This window comes from Myodes glareolus, chromosome 5 (genome assembly GCF_982192425.1).
Source record: "Myodes glareolus chromosome 5, mMyoGla1.1, whole genome shotgun sequence".
Classification (NCBI taxonomy): domain Eukaryota; kingdom Metazoa; phylum Chordata; class Mammalia; order Rodentia; family Cricetidae; genus Myodes; species Myodes glareolus.
Genome location: NC_142030.1, coordinates 65,611,968 through 65,630,902, shown reverse-complemented (window position 1 = coordinate 65,630,902; position 18,935 = coordinate 65,611,968). Strand labels below are relative to the sequence as shown.

At 42.0% G+C, this 18,935-nt stretch overlaps 1 protein-coding gene across 1 annotated transcript in view; it reads right to left on the bottom strand.

Annotated features, from left to right (window-relative positions):
- Positions 1–3,421: 3,421 nt before the first annotated feature.
- The window catches only part of Pappa2 (pappalysin 2), a 240,885-nt gene continuing 225,371 nt past the window's right edge, over positions 3,422–18,935 (bottom strand). The window contains exons 21-22 of the mRNA XM_048421621.3: positions 8,711–8,809; positions 3,422–6,841 (exon numbers count right to left, since the gene is read on the bottom strand). Of these exons, the coding sequence (XP_048277578.3) occupies positions 6,761–6,841; positions 8,711–8,809 (180 nt within the window). The 3' untranslated portion in view covers positions 3,422–6,760. The remainder of the gene's footprint in view (positions 6,842–8,710; positions 8,810–18,935) is intronic.

Genomic DNA, 18,935 nt, shown 5'->3' with positions numbered 1-18,935 from the left:
TTCCAAATTCTGAGACAGTAGATTACACTCATTGTCTCCAACACATGCTCCATAATCCCTGCTTGCCTGGTACCACAAGTATCGGGCATTCAGTAAACTGATGCTCAGAAAGAGTCAGCAACTAGACGTTTATCTAGTGGGGCTTGGAGTCAGAATTCAAATTACTGTTTGCTCGACTTTCCATCTTTGCAGAACAGAAGAAAATCATCCTTCCCCCGCCCAGATTCCCAAGAACAGAATCCCAGTTAAAGTGGGGAAGATACAAGCAGTGTTTCCCAGTGAAGACCATTTGGATGTTTTGTATGGCTATTGATTCATCACCAGCAGAGTAAATACTTTGAAGTCATTTGTGTCCTAACAATTTGGCTTACCCTCTAGAAAACACTGAGCTGTCTATCGATTGTGATATCAGGGCATTTTCTAGTTTTGACAGAGTTTCTGTGAGATTTAAATATGTTACTTACACGTTTGCAAACATTTAAAGGCAAAACCATGTAGGTTACCTAGTGGAGAGAAAAAGCAGATTGATATACTGTGGGTAGTTGGGTAGTAATGACAATGTCAACACTCTCTCTTTATTTGTTTTTATTTGTATTCAAATAAATGTCTTTTATGTGAACAAGGACAAAGAAGAGGAAGCTCAACTATATTAAATTATCCTTAGAAGAAAATTTGATTGGGAAAACATTAGCAAATTGCAGTTCCTCAGAACTATCTTGTAGAGCTTAGAAGTTTTTTAAAAACATATTTGTTGGTAACGTTACACAGATAGTAACAGACGTTTTTCTTTTTCGGGAAGGCATCCCACCATTGTCACACTAGTTCTTCTGAATGTTTAACAATGTTGCCTAAGATGGAGTAGCAGGGTCAGGAAAAACAAAACTAAAAATGACCATCAATGAGGAAGTGCATGAAGCAGACCCATGCAATGATCACCAGACTGGATTCTCACGGGAAAACACCAGCTTGACAGATGTGAGGGTAAATATGGACTCTCTAAACCAAGGCTGTTCGTGTGCAGGAGTAACGTGCAAGAGACACACAGAAAGTTTATTGGCACAGATCATTACAAATACATGATCCTTTAAAAACTGTCAGAGAGTGGGAGTCAGTGGTATTCTTTTTAAAATTGTTTTTCATACAATATATTGTGGTCATCCCTCACTCCTACTCACCCGACTCTGTACTCTTTCTCCTTTCTCTGTCTCCCTTGATCTCTCTCTGTCCCTGTCTTTCTGTCTCTCACACAAAATATAAAAAACAAATAAGTGATGTAAAAAGAAAAGTGATTCAGGAGCTGAGAAGAGAGCTCAGCGTATTAAATACTTACATTGCAAGTGCAAGGGCCTGGGAGCCATCCTCCGGGAATGGTGGTGCACAGCACTGGGGAGATGGAGATAGTGGATCCCTCAGACTCACTGAGCAGAAAGTAGCCTAACCCATTGCACAAGTTCCTGGACAGAGAGACACTCTGTCTTAAAAGGAAAATGTGGGTAGTGCTTGATGAACAATATCCAAGGCAGTCCTCTGGCCTCCACATGCACATATATACATGTATGGTAATATATGTATGTGCACTCACATACATGAATACATGTGCATGCACACATACACACACACACACACACACACACACACACACACACACACGTGACCGAACACCAGGTCCAGAGACTCATTGGTGCAATTTTGAGGTGTAAAGCATTCTTCTGCTTACCTTATCCATCCCTAGGGCATCTCATCACCTGCAAGGCCGGTAAAGAAAAGCAGGTCTCTTGCTCAGGTCTCTCAGCTTATGAATAAGTTATCATGTCATTTCAATTCGTCAGTCAATGCAAACCAGAGCTCTAAAGTTTCTGTCCAGGACTTTCCCTGGGGAAACTATTAAGAAGAATGCAACCTTGCCAGCTATTTCTGTCCAGCTGTCCAAACTGGCATGTTCAGGGGCATCTGCTTACACTCAGGGCCTGGCACGAGAAGAGGGTCGATGGAGGGTACTCAGGGAGGATTTCCTACCATCTGACATGGACTACAGCAGAAGAGAAGAAAGACTAGGAAAACCACAGTGAGTACCTTCAAGTACAAACAGATGAAAAGCTGTGAACTTTCCCATTGCAGTAGGGTCTGGGCTCACTCTTGAGTCTACTGAGTTGCATATGGCATAACAGAAAACACTTTACATTTAAGAGCAAAGCCCGAAACAAAGCAAAAACTAGAGTCTGATTCCAATGTGGAGCTTAATATACACACTTCAGATTTCTAATAATCTCTCTGTCGTGCAATTTCCTCACTTGTGAACTAACAAAAGCAACAGTGATCTAGCCTCTCACCCAGAGTTAGCAAAAATGACATGAAGGCACCTTGCAAGTTATTACAGAAAATTCCAGGTAATAATTTCTTTTATTATTTCCCACAACCCAAGATTATGTCTCCAGCTATCTTTTTCTCACGTCCTCCCTAGTGTTTGGTAGGTGGGATGGGCTTTCCCAGCTATGCCTAGCATAAGCAGAGAATTTAGCCTTTTGATCCCAGGTGCAGAAGCCTCCTCCAGGTTGCTAAACACAGGTTTTATACGAAATTTCAAGCTAATTATCCGTCTGGCCGTCAAGGAAAGTGTGTAAAAAGAGCAGAGCAAATTAAAACTCTTGTTCCAAAATTTGCTTTCCTAACTCCCCTTTCTCTCCGAGATGACAGTGTCATGGGATGACGCAGTAACACCTCGGACACTTCACCACCTCTTCCTTTCTTATTGATCTCTAGTTATTTCCTTCTTGCACCCCTGTATCCCCCAAACTAGGCTTGAAGCTGGTTTAGTCATGTGATCTGAAAGAACTTTCTTCTCCAGACTGACAGATCATGTTCTCACCTGGGAAGCGTGAATATGTAATTTTCAGACTTTCCCCCCATGAGAATTAAATAAGATTGTGTTAACCAAATGCCTGGTCCACATTAATTTAGTACTAACTTTCAGCTAAGCCGGATGCCTCACTGATGTCCAATAAGGGGCAGTCTTTCCCGTCACTATCTCCGCATCTTTCCTTCTCTTCTCTGCTCACTTCTTCGCTTCTGCCTATCAAATCACAGGCAACCTTTACCAAGCATCCTTCAGAGGTCACCTCCTGTTAGTCCCCAGAGGTGATGCTTGTCACTTCTGAAATGCAAATGATTCTTGAACAGCATTTCACAGCTCACAAGGCACTTGGCATCATTGTCCCACACCCTACCTTTGTAAATGTCATCTCTTCTTGTGGGCTTTTGTGTTTATCTCTCTTTCACAACCTATTTATATAACACATAGTTTTCAAGTGACTGAGGGGTATGATCAGCCAATAAAGGAATTGTGGATCTGGTAGAGGCCAATGAAAAGTGACTCAGAAATAAATCGTTTAAACAAAGAATAAGACACCAAACACACTTCATATTTTGTGTGCTGATTTTTTTAATGAACATTTTATAATCTTATAAAATAACGGGTGGTGGCTGTTTTACATTACAATACAGTAGATCAGCTCCCTTCGCTGTGCTCCAATCATACCATCCCCTTGGGTGCTAACTGACACACTCAACATCAATTACACAGAATAGATGAACTGTCAAGACCAATGCCTTTGAATGTTGGAAAGGGAAGGAAGAACCAAGGAGACTCTTCACTCACTGCGTTCTCTGCCTGAATCTCCACATTGTCCTTGCTGACCTCTTCCCTATCTCTGGGATTGAAGACTGCCACGTTACCCATTGAAGTCAGCCACCCCTCGGCCATGTGAACCTCAGACTTCTAGTTATTAGGAACAGGAAGAAACGGAGAGGTGACTCTGGGACAAAGATCCAGACAGAGGAGCCTCTGTGACGAGTCCTGGATGACGCTGTGGATGTGTAAGAGAAGCAAGATGCAGACACATACATGGGGACATGAGTGAGTTGTCGCTGGGATCTATGATCATTTTCTTTATTAGGGATTTGTGTTGCTCCTAACACTGAAGCCTGGGGACAAAGTCTAGACAAGACTGCTGCTGCTGTCTCTAGCTGATTATGGCTAAGTGGCCTTCAGGCTGAGGAGCTTTTTATACACCACAGAAACAGTCCTCTTGCCTTCCCAGGGCATGGCGAATGTTGCCAAGGGAAAAACAAAGTATCTTCAAATGAAGGATGGAGTGGAAATGCCCTCTCTGCTACTCTTAATGGCTTAACAAAGAGGCTGAGTGTGGACACACATTGGTGAGCACTGTGAGCTTATCTGTACTCACAGGGCCACAGCCTTTCTGGGCAGGGCTATGCCCAGGATAGCTATTATCCTGTCTCTGCCTCTGTCTCATCTGTCATGATTGCCCAAGGCATCCTAGAATTTGGATGTTTCTCCAAGAAAACAATTTTATAGTGTGTGCGTGCGTGCGTGCATGCGCGCGCGCGTGTGTGTGTATTTAATAGAGAATCTAACTTTTCTATAATTCTTTCTGTTTTAAATGTATCAGGATCCAAAAATACATGAGTTGTCTCTCCTGACTGAGGGCATTAAGGGTGACCCAGACAGTGAACAGTATTTAAGCAACTGTGTACCTTGTAATTAGAAATAGAGGCAATAAAGGATTTTTGGATTAATAAACTCTGTTCTTTTCTATCTCGGTGACTCTGTTGTCCTTATTTGATTCACCCATAAGTAAGCATGTGTACACTGCTGCATCCACAGTCATTGCAGAATATTGCTCTTCTTGTGTACAGCAGGGGTGATGTGCTGATGATGGTTAATAATGTTGCCTTTCTCCTTTTATAGATCAGTTACTTCACTGATAATAAAAAATAGGGAGAACACAAGGAGAGGCTGTGGAGATTCCAGAGATGGCTTCAAAATTTGTCTGCTCTCAGTTTCCACTGAAGAAAAAATTAGGGGGAGACAGAGCTCAGAGCCTTTGAAAGAGGACAAGACCAATGTTGAACAGGAAAAACTAACTTTCTGGGTCTGATACAGAAACTGTTATAAGAACACAGAGCTAGGTCAGATCTCATGGGGAAATGTGAGCCCAAGATGGGTGGAAACAGAAGAGCTAATGTGACTGATTTGTGTGTAGTCCATATAGCATTGAATGTGATTTATTTGTGTATAGTCCGTATAGTTATTGAATGTGACTGATTTGTTTGTAGTCCATATAGCTATTTAATGTGATCTATTTGTGTGTAGTCCATATAGCTATTGAATGTGATTGATTTGTGTGTAGTTCAGATAGCTATTGAATGTGATTGATTTGTGTGTAGTCCATACAGCTACTGAACAAGAAAATAATAAAGATAACAAAATGGACCCTAAATAGCTGAAATTCTTCTTTCTCCCCACAGAGTGTCACCCTCGCTCCACATTTTCCCAGGTTCCCTTGCTGGGTTGCTGCAAACTTTAGGTGCTGCCACTTGAATACAATTTATCTTGTCGCTCAGAGGATCACTCTGGCTTCCTCTGGAGCCTTGGAACAGGGACTTCCTCAATCATTCTGTCCTCTTATCCTCCACCCTGCTTTAATCCTGACCTCTCAGCCTCTCTGACAGTCTTGATGCCTCCATCCCTCTCAATTCTTTCATCGCTTGTTACCTTTCCCTTACTGGGTTTCCAAAGTTTTTGCTTTTCTCAGAAAGTCAAGAGCTGGTGATGTGGCTGTGAATGACGGCCAGACTTTGGGACTTCTAACAAGGAGAAACACCAACCACTGGCCAAGTATGAAGAGGGTGTAAGTTCCTGTAAGCCTGGTGTTCGGAGAATGAGCCCTAATACAAACTTCCGGACTGACTGGCTGGCAGCTACACTTGGACTAGGTGCACGAAGGAGTGGAAAAGACCCTGGACTTCACCAGCTCTAATAGAATTCTGAGAAGGGGAGGTTTGTGTGTTCCTTTCGCTGATACTTAGAAACCATTGTCTAGTTCTACTAGACCGCTGCCAAATGGGTTCCCATTTGTAACTTTCCATGCCTCTTGCTCTTAGCATGCCAAATCTACCTCCCTTCAGTAGGCCCAGCTCCCAGATCATAAAATGATGCTCAGTTGACAGGCCAGAATCCAGAATTGAATTTCCTCTTTCCTCTACCTGCCAAACTGCCAATCCCGATCAATAGAAGGACGGCAAAAGGACCTTTCTGTCCTCGAAGCTTCAGTATCCATCTGGACATGAACTTCACAGCAGCATGTGTGGAACAATGAATAACTTTTAGCTTAGTAAACAGCAAAATATATAATATATTTATATAATTATGTTTAAATACTTACAAAGACGTAGCTAACTTCATTACTTAAGAGAGACTACTCAAAAGAAAGGCAAAGGGTCAGTTTAGAGTAGATGAGCCCTGAAAGATGACAGTCCATCTGAAATGGGGATTAACAGAGTGTCCCTGGCAGTTTATCTTCTAATATTCTGATGCTGTTTTCCACGGTGGGTGGGGCTGAGCCACTGACAGCGTGCAGAGTGGGGAAGAGAGTGAGAGCTGAGAAAAGGGTGAAGCAGAGGACAAACAGGGAAGAGGGATCCTGTCTGTCACCTTTCTCCTTCCTTTTTTAATCAACTGTTTTCTTTTACAGACACCTTTGCCTCTAATTCCTCCCTGCTTGGCCTATGTAATGCATTAATTGGCACCCACAAACATTCTCTTGCATGTCTTAATGACTCTCCATTCTAGGCGCTCCTTCAGCCGTAGGACCTGGATTGTTCATTCACCCTTTGCATCCTGCGGTGGGAGCCTCTCTCTCTTAATCTGCCTCCAGGGCAGAGAGGTTGGGCTCTGGTCCTAGAGTGACTGATTTTCCTCTGCCTTAGGGTCTCGGCAGGTACACTCATCCTGGTCACAGTCCGCAGCAAATGGAATGACCTAGGGGAAGAACAGGGAGTTGAAATCATTAGTGTGTGTGTGTGTGGGGGGGGTTCGTATCATAGATCAGCAATTAACACTGGGCCCTCTTATGACACACCATGCCATTTTAGGCAATGGAATCCGTCACTGCTTCCCTTTCTTCATCTATAAGGTGAGAAGACATCAGCTCCACCCTCCAGAAAACATCTGTATTCTTGGGCTAAACGGATGGTGGAACATGTTCATACCTTGCTGCACACCTATAACTGTTGTTGGCATAATTCCTAACATTACTGACAACGTCTAGTTTGATTGTTTCTGTTGCTGTTGCAGTCCTCCTAGCTGGAAAGATGAATGTCACCACATCTCCTTGTGAGGACCACCGCAGCTGACTTCACTCTGACTTTGTGCTCTTGGGGCAGTGGGATAATCTCTGGAATCTTCCTATGCATGACCATTTGCCTTTCTTGAGCCTAAGATATACTCTGGGGTGGTGAGACATCGCAACTCCCTACCCTCTGTGTGTGAGACTATTAGCTCAGTTCTCTATAATTATCCCTCTCCCATTTCAGATATGACACAGAAAAGCTGCCTTTGTTCCTGCTTGTACTGTTGCCAACAGATAAGCAATTCCTTTAATTAGAATCAAATTAGAATCAAAGACAATGACCACTACTGAGCCACGAGAGTGGTAAATGCCTTTTGGGTACTCATGATTAAATGAGATAACCACTAATGTCACATATCAGTGCAGACACACTGAGGGGTGGGTTTAGTGATTGCACATCTAGATTGGAGAAAGGGTAAGATTGTTTGTACATATGAAATAAAATATGATGTAGGACTCAGCAGAGATGTGAAGCGATGTGCCTTGATAATCTCAGCTTTTCTGCATGCTGACCCAGGTTTGCACAGAATGAAGCTGAGAGAGTTAAACAACTTCTTCCAAGGTGGCCATGCCTTCCTGAATATAGATAGACTCCTTGAGCAGCTATTTCCACAAGTAAGAATAGAAAATAACCGGCCCGATTTCTGCCTTCTGGTCAGCGCTCATAATTTGTTTCTCTTAGCTCAAGACTGGTTAGTTGTGAGAGGAAAAAAAAGGCCAATTGTTTTGATGATGTATTGAGTCCCTAAGCACTCCGTGTTGTCACCTCGTTCATATGTAATGCTGAACATAGTACCTGGCACATAGTAAGTGAACAGAAGGGGCAGAACCTGTCTGCAGTACTCTAGTCTATGTATAGCCCATCGTGGCTTTATTGTGGAGATAATACAGAGGAGGAAATAACACCAGGATATCTCCAATTGAATGTGCCAACTAGCTTCAAATATCACAGAGCGCTTGCATTTTTTACTCATAGCATTGTAAAGTTTCAGCTCACTCAGCTTTACAGATGTAAGGAGCTTATCTCTTAATTTTACAGAGCCAAGAATAACAGAAATAAAGAAATAAAGAAATAAAGGGTATCAGACAAAGGGATGCTGCAGATCTTCTCAAGAGACTGGTTCAGGTAGCTCCTGTAATTATATCCCTATGATGTACTTATAATAGATCAAAGGTAAGTAATAACCGGGAAGTTTTTTCACTGGTCATCTGGAGCCTTTAAGAGAAGGAAGACCTTCTCTGGTCTGGGCAATGATAAGCTGGCAGGAGACTTTCTGCAACAAAAGCCATTGCTGTCCCAGTGGGTCACTGTATTGGTAATTCAGTAAGATGTACTCACCACCCCTTCTTGTAATCAGCTAATCTCCTCATCACTCCAGATACTCCTTACTCATCGCCATTCCCTCTTAACGACTGTACCATGAAGGAGGGCTAGCCGGATCCACACTAACTTCCGGAGCCACAAGACCTTTCCACCCACCCCAGGTGCTCTCGCTCACCTTCTTGGAGGACAGTGTGGACGAGCAGCAGTCTCCCCCGTCGTAGCGGCAATAGGCCCGGTTATTGATAGTGTCACACCAGCCGTCTGCTTGGAAAGGCTGGGAAGAGATGGGGTCAGTGTCCTGTGTAGCTCCAAGGCCCCAGTTCCCCTCCCCTCAACTCACCCTTAACCTGCTCCAACCCAGTTCACAAAATACCCAAGAGACTGCCGATGAACACCCAAAAGGCAGAAGACATTCTCAAGAATTTGAAAAGCCCTGAGAAAGGAGCTTTGTGCCCAAAGCACTGTCTCCATTCCTGTCTAGCACCTGTTTCTGGCCCAGTCTAAGATCTGCTTCTCTCATTAAGCTTTCTGCTCAGATACATTAGCTTTCTAGTAATATATAGTATTATATTATACTTCCACATTCTGTCTTTTTGTTAGAAATCACCTGTGTTCTGAGCAACGTCGGTTCTATCTGTGAGAAGACAGAAATACAAACAGAGAAGAATCTCCCAGATCACATAACCAGGGTCAGGTAGAGCTAGACCTTATTTACCACATATCTTGCCTTTATGCTACTTCCCTTCATTTTTAGGCCCTTCTTCAAAGCCTGGCACTTATTGACCCTAGAAATCCTCAACTTCTGTGATGGCATTTATGTTGTCTGTCCAAGGTGAAAGTGGTCCTAGGTTAAGGATACCATAGTTGACGCAAAAAAATATTCCCACATGTTCAGCTAGGTACCTGATGCACTGCAGCTAGACACAGCGTTTGAGCAGGGAGTTCAACTGTTTCCATACACTCCTGTTACTGCTGTCAGTTAACAGGAACCAAAATGGGAAATGGGCCCAGACTAAACCAAAGTTAATGGACTGTTTCACCCCAAAAGGGAATGTGTGATAAGAACAGCAACCGGTAGTTAAAAAAACACTTCAGCCAACCACTGCATTGCTTCTCCAGATAGTTACCTCTTGAGGGAAATAAACCGCACAGCATCCAAGAGGGTCTATCAGCCAGCCTAACTGCTCTGAAACACTGGCTTATCCTCTCCGGTTCATGCCCAAATGTAAACTCATAGGAAACATGTCATGGTCAAGCTCTTTGATTGACAGAACTTTGGCGTTCGGAGACATGGGAAGATCGCTTCCTCTCTCCGACCTTCCTTAAATGTCAGCTATGAAGATTATTCCGTACTCCACCATGCTTTGATAAAATAGATCACTCAACTCAGTAATGACCATGAAATAAAGTTCGGCAACTGAGTTACATCAGAACAAGTTCGTCCAAGGCATTACTTCAGTGTTTTGATTTATTCTATGGGGTCCTGAGGTCATTTGAACATCTCATCCCAGATGTACACCCGTTTGCCAACCACTGGATAGGAGTTACTTGTAGGGGAGACCTCAACAGCTGCTGCACAGCTGTACAGCAATGCCAGCTGAGAGCAGCAAGGGACACGGATTCTGTTTGCAGCACGGACCTCTCTGAGAGAACAAACAAGGACCCAGAGGTGAACATTCGTCTTTCACAGGAGAGCCAGTTGCTTTGGCTCCAGGAAGCTTGCGATGACTATATGAGCAGGCACAGTGGACCAGATCCATCTTTTTAGATCCCTTGGGCTCCTCTTCCTTTTTCAAGTGTTTAGAGGATAATTTACTCACCTAATACTAAGCTTTGTTACTCTTCCTCCAACCTTTCCTAATTAATTGGCCGCACTTGGTCAGCTCCCTTTTTACTGTCTATATAATTGTTATGATTATAAAAATGTGCAGATCGCTCTACTTCCCTTGCATATATTTGCATGCTCTTTGGAATGGAGGGAATGGTAAGGCTGAAGATGCTTCCCTTTCTAAATAAAGCTTCTATTTTGTGCATGCATGTGTATTTGTGTGTGTGACAGTACATCTGTACATGTGTGTACATGCTTGTAGAGGTGAGAGGCAAACTTTAGGTGTCATTACACAGGTTCCAACTGGGTTTTGGTTGTTTTGAGATGAGGTCTAAACCTCACCGAGTAGACTAGGCCAGAGAACCTTAGAGAGCTATCTATTTCTGCCTCCCCAGCACTATGATTAGAAGGATGTAACACAAAATCCAGGTTAGCTTTTGTTGTTGTTGTTTGTTCTTAACAGGGGTTTTGGGATCAGATTCAGGTTCTTATGCTTGTATGATAAGAACATCACAAACAGAGCCATTTCCCCAGATTCAGTCTACATTTTCGAATAGTTTTAGGAAAGAATCCTGGGTAATTGTAACATCTTTACCATGGATAGTTTCTCATCTCAAGAGCATAATATATGATAAGGAAGTCACAGCCTAGGCGACCTTCTCTAGGCCTCACTGGGTGTCTCTTGCAATGATCTCCAAATTATTTCTAAAAGCTGTTTGAATTTTACTCCTAAAGGGTCATGGGGAGAGGAAAGAATTTCTAAAAAAGAGGGTAGAAATATAAAGAAATTTTGGAAAGACTCATGGGTTTAATATACTATCTACCTATTCGAATTAATTGTTCTTTCCCTAATGTGCCAACCACTCCTCCCTCAACCAACAGAATCTCCTATGGCAATATGTGCCTGGGAATTTTGACAGTTTCAAGCCAAAGCTAAAAAGGAAAGAGCAGGGACGGAAAAATGACTAATTGATCCAAAGTTTGAAAACATTCAAAGACTGGACTCAGAGTGGACTTTAGTGGCAGCAGTTGCATAAGCCAGACTCAGTACACTCCTCTCTCAAGACTACTCCCCAAGAAAGGGTGTTAGGATGATTTCGGTCCTGTGCACAAGGATACGTTTCCCCACCTGTGTGTGTGCTTCATTTATAACATAAGGTGTACCCTAGAAGTGCATTTTTTAAACTCTTGAAGCTCATTTCATAGAGGTCACTTTTTGATTCTCATTTTAACTATGCTGACAAAGAAAAAACATCTATAAAATAATCTACTTATACAACATACAACACAAAGTCTTCAGTATGAACATTAGTTCTTCTCAATGTTCAGGAAAATTGATTTCCTTATTAAATATGCTTTCTATTGTACACACACACACACACACACACACACACACACACACACACATTTCAGCTGTTATTTAGCATTGAGACAGAAATCCAAGCCTGCAGAGCATAGCCAAAGTAAACTCATTAATCGAAGACTGTTGGAGCTGCTCCTCTTATGACGCTTTCCCTTTATTGTTGTAGGAGACTGTTCCCAACAGCTCATCTCTGAAAAAAACCACATTTATTATTTGCAATACTGTTTGGTCAATAGCATAAGCATTTTACTTGCTAGCTCTTACATCTAGAATTAACCCATTTCTATTAGTTTTTATTTTGTCATGAGGCTTGTTGTCTACCAGCAAGGTTCCAAGTGATGGCTCACTGGTGGCGACATGGTGTCTCCTGACTCTGCCTTCTTTCTTCCAATATTCAGCTTAGTGTTCCCTGCCTACCTCTACTTTGCCCTATCACAACAGGCCAAGCCAACTTCTTTATTCATTAACCAATAAAAGCAACACATATACAAAATGACTTCCCACACCACTTTATGGTATCCATTTTGATTGTTACAGAAAGGTTTATCTTGCTGACCTCTTAGTGGTAGTTGTATTGTAAGAAGGTGAGGTGACCAGATAAATCATAAATGAGAATGCACTTGTAACACACACCAGTCTAGTCTGTCTGTATAGCTTTGGATGTTTCACTAAAATAAGTATAATTTCTTCTTCATTGGTGCTATTATTATAGGAGGCTCCTTGTACACAGAATGAGTTATTAGTCTCATTGTGTCCAAGATAATTATTGTTTTGCAGCTCCTCCCCCTAAAGATTGAGCCACAAAGATGGTGGCTCTGTTGTCTGTGGCTGTAGTGTAGTTATTTAGCCAACCAGTCAACATTCTTGATTCTATACCTATATATGAAGGGTCTATCTATCTCTCTATACATACATATATATATACATATATACATACATGCACATATGTGTATACATAAACTGTACCTATATCGCAGAACTACTATATATATATCATATACATTTATGTATGTGTGCGTGTGTATGTGCGTATCTGTGTGTGTGTAAGACAGAGGTAGTGAAAACATGGCTCCCCCTCTTGGGGAAGGCCACTGTTAGTAGTCTCAGTCTGATGGGCTAGCCCAGTGCTAGAATCAAAATCAAAATGTGGACAAGAAATAACTTGATTCAGATTTAGGGATGAGAGGATCTACTTGTGGGGGCTTCTGCTATATCCTTAATGGATAATAATGTCGGACTAGATGATTCTACAGTGAGGAAGAGTCTGAAAGAACTATGAAAGGAGAAGAAAGACAACAATAGAGGAGGCCTATCAGCTAGCTACAGAGTTCACCCTCAAGAGAGTGCCAAAAACTTTGATTGATAGGCTAGCAACCCAGACCTTGTATGAACAAGATCAAGAACTGTTTTCTTCTGCAGTTTCCAATAGAGCCTAAGACCACAACTATGTTCTGGGAAAGCAGTTCCGACCACCATCCTCCTGCTCTGCTAATATAAAGGTTGGAATCTCAACCATAAGGGACTTTCCCTCCGGGAACCTTGGGGCATAAATTCCTGTCTGATTACAAGGATGACTTAAACCAGGAGTAGACATTCAAGCTTGGCCTCATGCCAAGCACTCTTTTCTCTCTCTGTCTCATTTCTGAACAAGCTTTCCTGTTACTCACATGAGAAATCAGAGCATCCATTCGCTAACACTCTCTAGGATGTGTTGGAACTCCTAAGATGCCTCTTTCCAGAGAAGCTATGATAAGACATCCACACGAAGCTCCACACAGTAGACTGATCTGTGGACCAAGTTGCCCCACCAACTTGCTTTCAATAATAATGACATTTTGCTTGTTCTCAACTTCACCTTGTACTATATGGCTTCAATGCCTGTATATTCCCAGCTCAAGTAAATCTACAATTGCTATTAAACAATATTAAGATGTGAGACTTTTAAGATGGAATTGGGCCATGGGAGATCTGTCCTCACAAATGGATAAATGCTAGTGTCTCAGCAGAGAGTTTGTTGTAAAAGGGGAGATTGGCTTGGCTTATTTCCCTTTCCGTAGCTACCCTGTCTCTCTCCTTCCCTCATTTATAACCTACCTTTCACCATCAGATGAAAATTTGACCTTAAATGTCTTTAGACTCCAAAAATGGGAGTATGGATTTATATTCATTAGAAATTATTCAGGTTTAAGTAGTCTTTTTCAACAGCACAAATAAATCAAGACACCTCAGCTATGGCCTCTGTATCCATAAGGCCTGAATTTTACACGAAACCTCTTTAAAGGACAGAAAATGGGAGGTTCCATTCCAAATCTTCCCTTATGATCTTGTACACAAAATTTAGAAGGCCTTTGATGCCTTTCATGCATGTATATTGTGAGAACTCCACTTGGTTATCAATAAGATAATCAGTCCATATATTGGCCATGATAAAGACCAAAGGTAAAGGCATGAATTAGTGGAATTATAGAAAAGTATGTTGTTCCTGTAATTAATATAATCTAGCAACTCCTCTGTTGGGTACATACTGAAAGGAACGGTGAAAAATGTTTTAGTTTAATTGAATTTTGTTTAGTTTAGTTTAGTTTTGTTTTTTTAATAAGGGCCATAGAAACAAGAAATCCCAGGGATAGATGTAGGCTTAAAGACTACTTAGTGTAAAATGTGCACTTTACAAATGAAATAGGGCCTTAAGTTAAGAAGTAAACCGTGTTCTAGAGAGATGACTTAGTCAGTAATGTACGTGCTGTGCAGTCACAGGACCTGAGTTTGGTTACCAGCACCCATGGGAAAAGCCAAGTGGTGCCTCATAGTGTAATTGCAGCACTAAGAAGACAGAGACAGAAGGATCTATGTTGTTCAGCCAGTCTACTTGAATTAAGGAGCTTTTGGCTCAGAAAGAGACCGTGTCTCACAAAACAATTGGAGAGTGATTGGGGAAGACATTGAGCATTAATCGATGGCCTCCAGATGAAATTGCACACAAGTACATGTGTACATGTACCCACACACATGTATGTACACACATATTTAGCTTCCTTTAGTATCTCAACAAAAGGAGCTGAGGTGTACACTGATATAAAATAAACCCAGTGTCCCACATAGAGAAGAAGAAATGGTCATAGCTGTAAGTTTTCATGGGCTCCCATGTCTTTGCCTCTATTCTGTTTCTCAGTTGTAGACTAAGGTTTGTCCCAAATAAGTGCCCTAGTACTGTAGTTTCCTTGAGACTTTACGCTTGCTGGTTCATTTTTCCTGAAGATAGCTCCCCACAGGAGGAAGTACTGGTGTGTTCCAATCATATCAACAGAAGCATTGCATTCTGGGCTCCAGGTGCCTAATCTAGACAGTTTGATGTTACCCTGTGGTCATCAGAGGCAATGAGGAAAGGAAGGCACTCTTGTCTTCCAGTGCTCACCCCTTAGTGTGAAAGAAGGCATGTCACAGCTGTGGGATTACAATACTCCTGGAAATGGGATATTAAAATGAATATCTTAGAAGCTTTTAGATACATCTTTCTCGGGAATCTCTTAGCTGGCTTTCTGAATCCCCAGTTCTTCCTGAGTTAGAGCTACTATGGCATGTTTTATGCATGTACGACATGGAACTTCACACTCTGGATGTTTGAGCAAAGGCTTGGGATCTTATAACCTTTCTAGTTCCCAGCCTCTAGTTTGATCTAGACACAGTACTTTCTCAACAAATAAATTTATATGATCTCTCTGTTTAAAAGTGAGAGGCTAACTTCATTTGCCTACTTTATGACCAGATCCTTCCTTTTCACTATTCCTCCGCTGAGAGGACATTTGGTAGAGAAGTTGCTTTAGCCCCAATACTACACGGAAAAACCCTGTCTCAAGCAAAAGGAAATGAAAAAGAAATGTTGCTTTATGAGATTCACATCACTTACACAAGTTTACATTCATAGTACATCTTTAAGAGTATTGATATGCATCAATTATATTAGCATATTAATATTGTAATGTACTAGTAATTCTATTGTATATTAGCAATTATATGTATCAATTTCTGCAGGCAAAAGTCAAATAAAGAATATGTAAACTCTATGTATAAACCACCTAAAATGAAAATGGAGGGGGGAATTAGGAAGGGTGGGAAGTGTGAGTGAGGCAGGAGAACAGGGGAAAGGAAATGTGGAGGGGCAGCCAAACTTAAGTGTGTAAGAAAATATAACTAATTAAAAATTAAAGGAAAATTAAAAACATTCTCTCAGTTTCACAACTAAGATTTTAAGAAAGGAAGAAAAATTCTCCAAGGAACAAAAGAGAAAGAAAATGAAAACTGCAACAGAAAGACAGTAAATCATGAACATCTTAGGAGTGACTGCAAATCAGGAACCAAGGTGGGGTAGGAATAGGGGATGAGGTCACAGGCCTTTGCCAAGTGTGGAGGAATCACAGACACTGTCAATGTTCTGCTAAGAGTACTCACTAGGAGTGTAAAGAATGTCACAGCCATAGCTGACAATGCACAGACAGGGTGCCTTACATGGAAGACCTGGGGTGTGGTTCTGCTTATTAGCTTTGAAGTCTTCATAACTCAAACTCAACCTTTTGCTAAATTCATGAATTACTAAGATGCCAAGAACCTCTAGTTTTTCAGCTTAAAGGAACAGCACGTTGAAAGCCAAGGCTCGATTCTATCATTAGTAAGCAAGAAGCAGTTGTAAGAAAGTCATGAAAAGACACATTCTATTGGCTGTCAGAGGATGCTGACACAGGCTCTAGTCGTTTAGTCTTTAGTCTTTTCAGACCTGGGGAGTGGATCTAGGGCTTTCAACATGTTAGGAAATCACTCTACCACTGAACTGTACCCACTGCCTTTTTTCCTGACGGTCTTGCTAAGTGGTGTACTTGAACTTACTCAGTAGCCCTCTTCAGCCCCCCCCCCAATGACTAAGATCACAGGTCTGTCTGTGCCACCATGCCTGGCTTGGGATCTAGTTTTCTAGTCTACAAAGTATTGATGTTTCGTGCGCAGTTTTATGGACTCTGCAGAGGAACCTCCAAGTTCTTTTGGTGCAATCTACCAGACCTACAGAGAAGGTAAACATGCCCTTTTACAAGGACTGAAAGAAAGACTTAACATAATCTGTTTACTTACACCTGACATCAGGAATGGAGCAACTTCTAATAAATGCCTAAGAAATCAATATCCATTGAGAAAAGTAGTTTAAATAAATTGAAATAAAAGAAGGAAAACAAGCAAAATAAGGTCCCATGACTTCTTTCCTTCTCTGCAATGTCTCATCTCCTTCAAAGAACCCAGAGCTCTAGCAATCCTGTCTCAGAAAACATAAAGACCATGGAGCCTGCATGAGGACTACGAGCACAGATAGCATGTTACATAAATGCTCAGAGCCATGCCTTGCTAACCCCTCCCCCCAGCCCACCACCTTCTGCGCATGTCACTTTGCTATAAGTCATAGCACCCTTGTTTGAACACATAATGCCAGTGCCCACTCACAGATTACTGTACAGTATAGGTGAACCAATGGAACCAGAGTGATTAAGATAGTTTTAGACTCACAGCAAACACCAAGCAACTCAGTTTCATGAATACAGGAGAGGATACCACCATGTAGGCCTCAGAGGCTCACGAATGAGTTTTCTGCATCAAGGTCCTGGTAAACAAAACCTCAAGATTCCACTACTAATGCCTTTGGGATAAACCACAGTTGTTCCTATCTTTAACAAATTCCTGCACTTTCACCTTCATTACATACAGAAGGATCTGAGTTGTGGTGGAGTGAGGGTCAGGTACACGGGAAATGAGTTTGGAATATGTGAAACTGAAAGAGGAAAGCCTGCCTTGGCTCTAAAAATCCTTCAAACATAACAGTAACCTGGGCATCTCAGTTATCACAGGCTCCTCTTCTCTGACAGTAAAAATGAAGGCCTTGGGAACTAGGAACAAAATGGCGGAAAGACAATCTTAATTGAGAGGGAAGGCAAAATGAGCAGCCATGGGAGTCACCTCTCAGCATTCAGCAAACATAAGCTTAGTCTGATACGTAGGTGCTGATTCACTAGACATCGGGTTGATGGCGTCAGAGAATAGAGAGCTCAGATAGAGCACACTAGTGAAGCCATCACTTAGCATCCTAGACGCATTGGCTTGATCCCCAAAAACCCAGTTGGAGGAAGATAGAGAGGAGAGTAACCTGGAAGTACCCCTGCTTGTATGATCCTCACAGAACTGGATTCTTCTGTGTACTTCTGACCTTGAGACAGAGTGGGCACCAATGAACTAAGGAGGGGACTGGGAAGTCCCTGAACAAACAGCTGCTAACTCATTTCTCTTTTAAAGAACAAAGCCAAATACCCTGCAGCAAAGTTTGTCAGGAGACTGTGCAGGCCACTTGTCACACTCCAGGAGTGAAAATAAGAAACCCCATGAGCAGGAGCAGTCGGTCCACCCGGGCCTGTTTCAGTATTCATTTTTGGAGAATTTTGAACTCAGACTTGGGTTGTATCACTAAGATAAGTACTCTTGACCCAAGCAAGGTTTGCGGCTTGCAGTTCACTTCCCAGTACCCACCTCCACTGTAGCTCTTGGAAATCCCTCAAATTCACATGTGCATACATACATAGATACATAAATTAAAAAAAAATCTTTAGGCCAGGTAGTGATGGCATATGCCTTTAATCCAGCACTAGGTGGACAAGGGCAGGCGAATCTGAATTTAAGGCCAGCCTGGAACAGAGTGAGCTCCAGCACAGCCAGGGCTACACAGAGTAACCCTGACTCCAAAAACAAAAGGAGGAAAAAAAACCCTAAATAGCATTCATGATGTTGTGTGCATCAAGAAGGGAGGACACAGTTGGTGTGCAACCAGATTTCAGGGCATACCTGATAACAATCTAGACTAGTGGGTTACATGGGAACAGATGCGCCAGAAAAAGGGAAGTCACAGGGAAGGCAAGGAGTTGATGGGCAAAAACTTACTTGTTAGTTTTTATAGTTTTAGGACATGGAATTGGGTTTAGATACCTAGATTGCCCAAGGAGGAGTTCTGAGTGATGGTGGAGTGTACAGGTGGCATAAAGTGAACTGAAGTAAAGAACTCAGTACTCCCAGAGTCTGCAAGTATTTGCCGCATAGTTTGGTGATAAATAAGAGTCACAGAATATTTTGTCTTCAGGTGAGGCCTGTAGGTGGGAAGAGAGTCACCCCTACCTCTATCTCCAA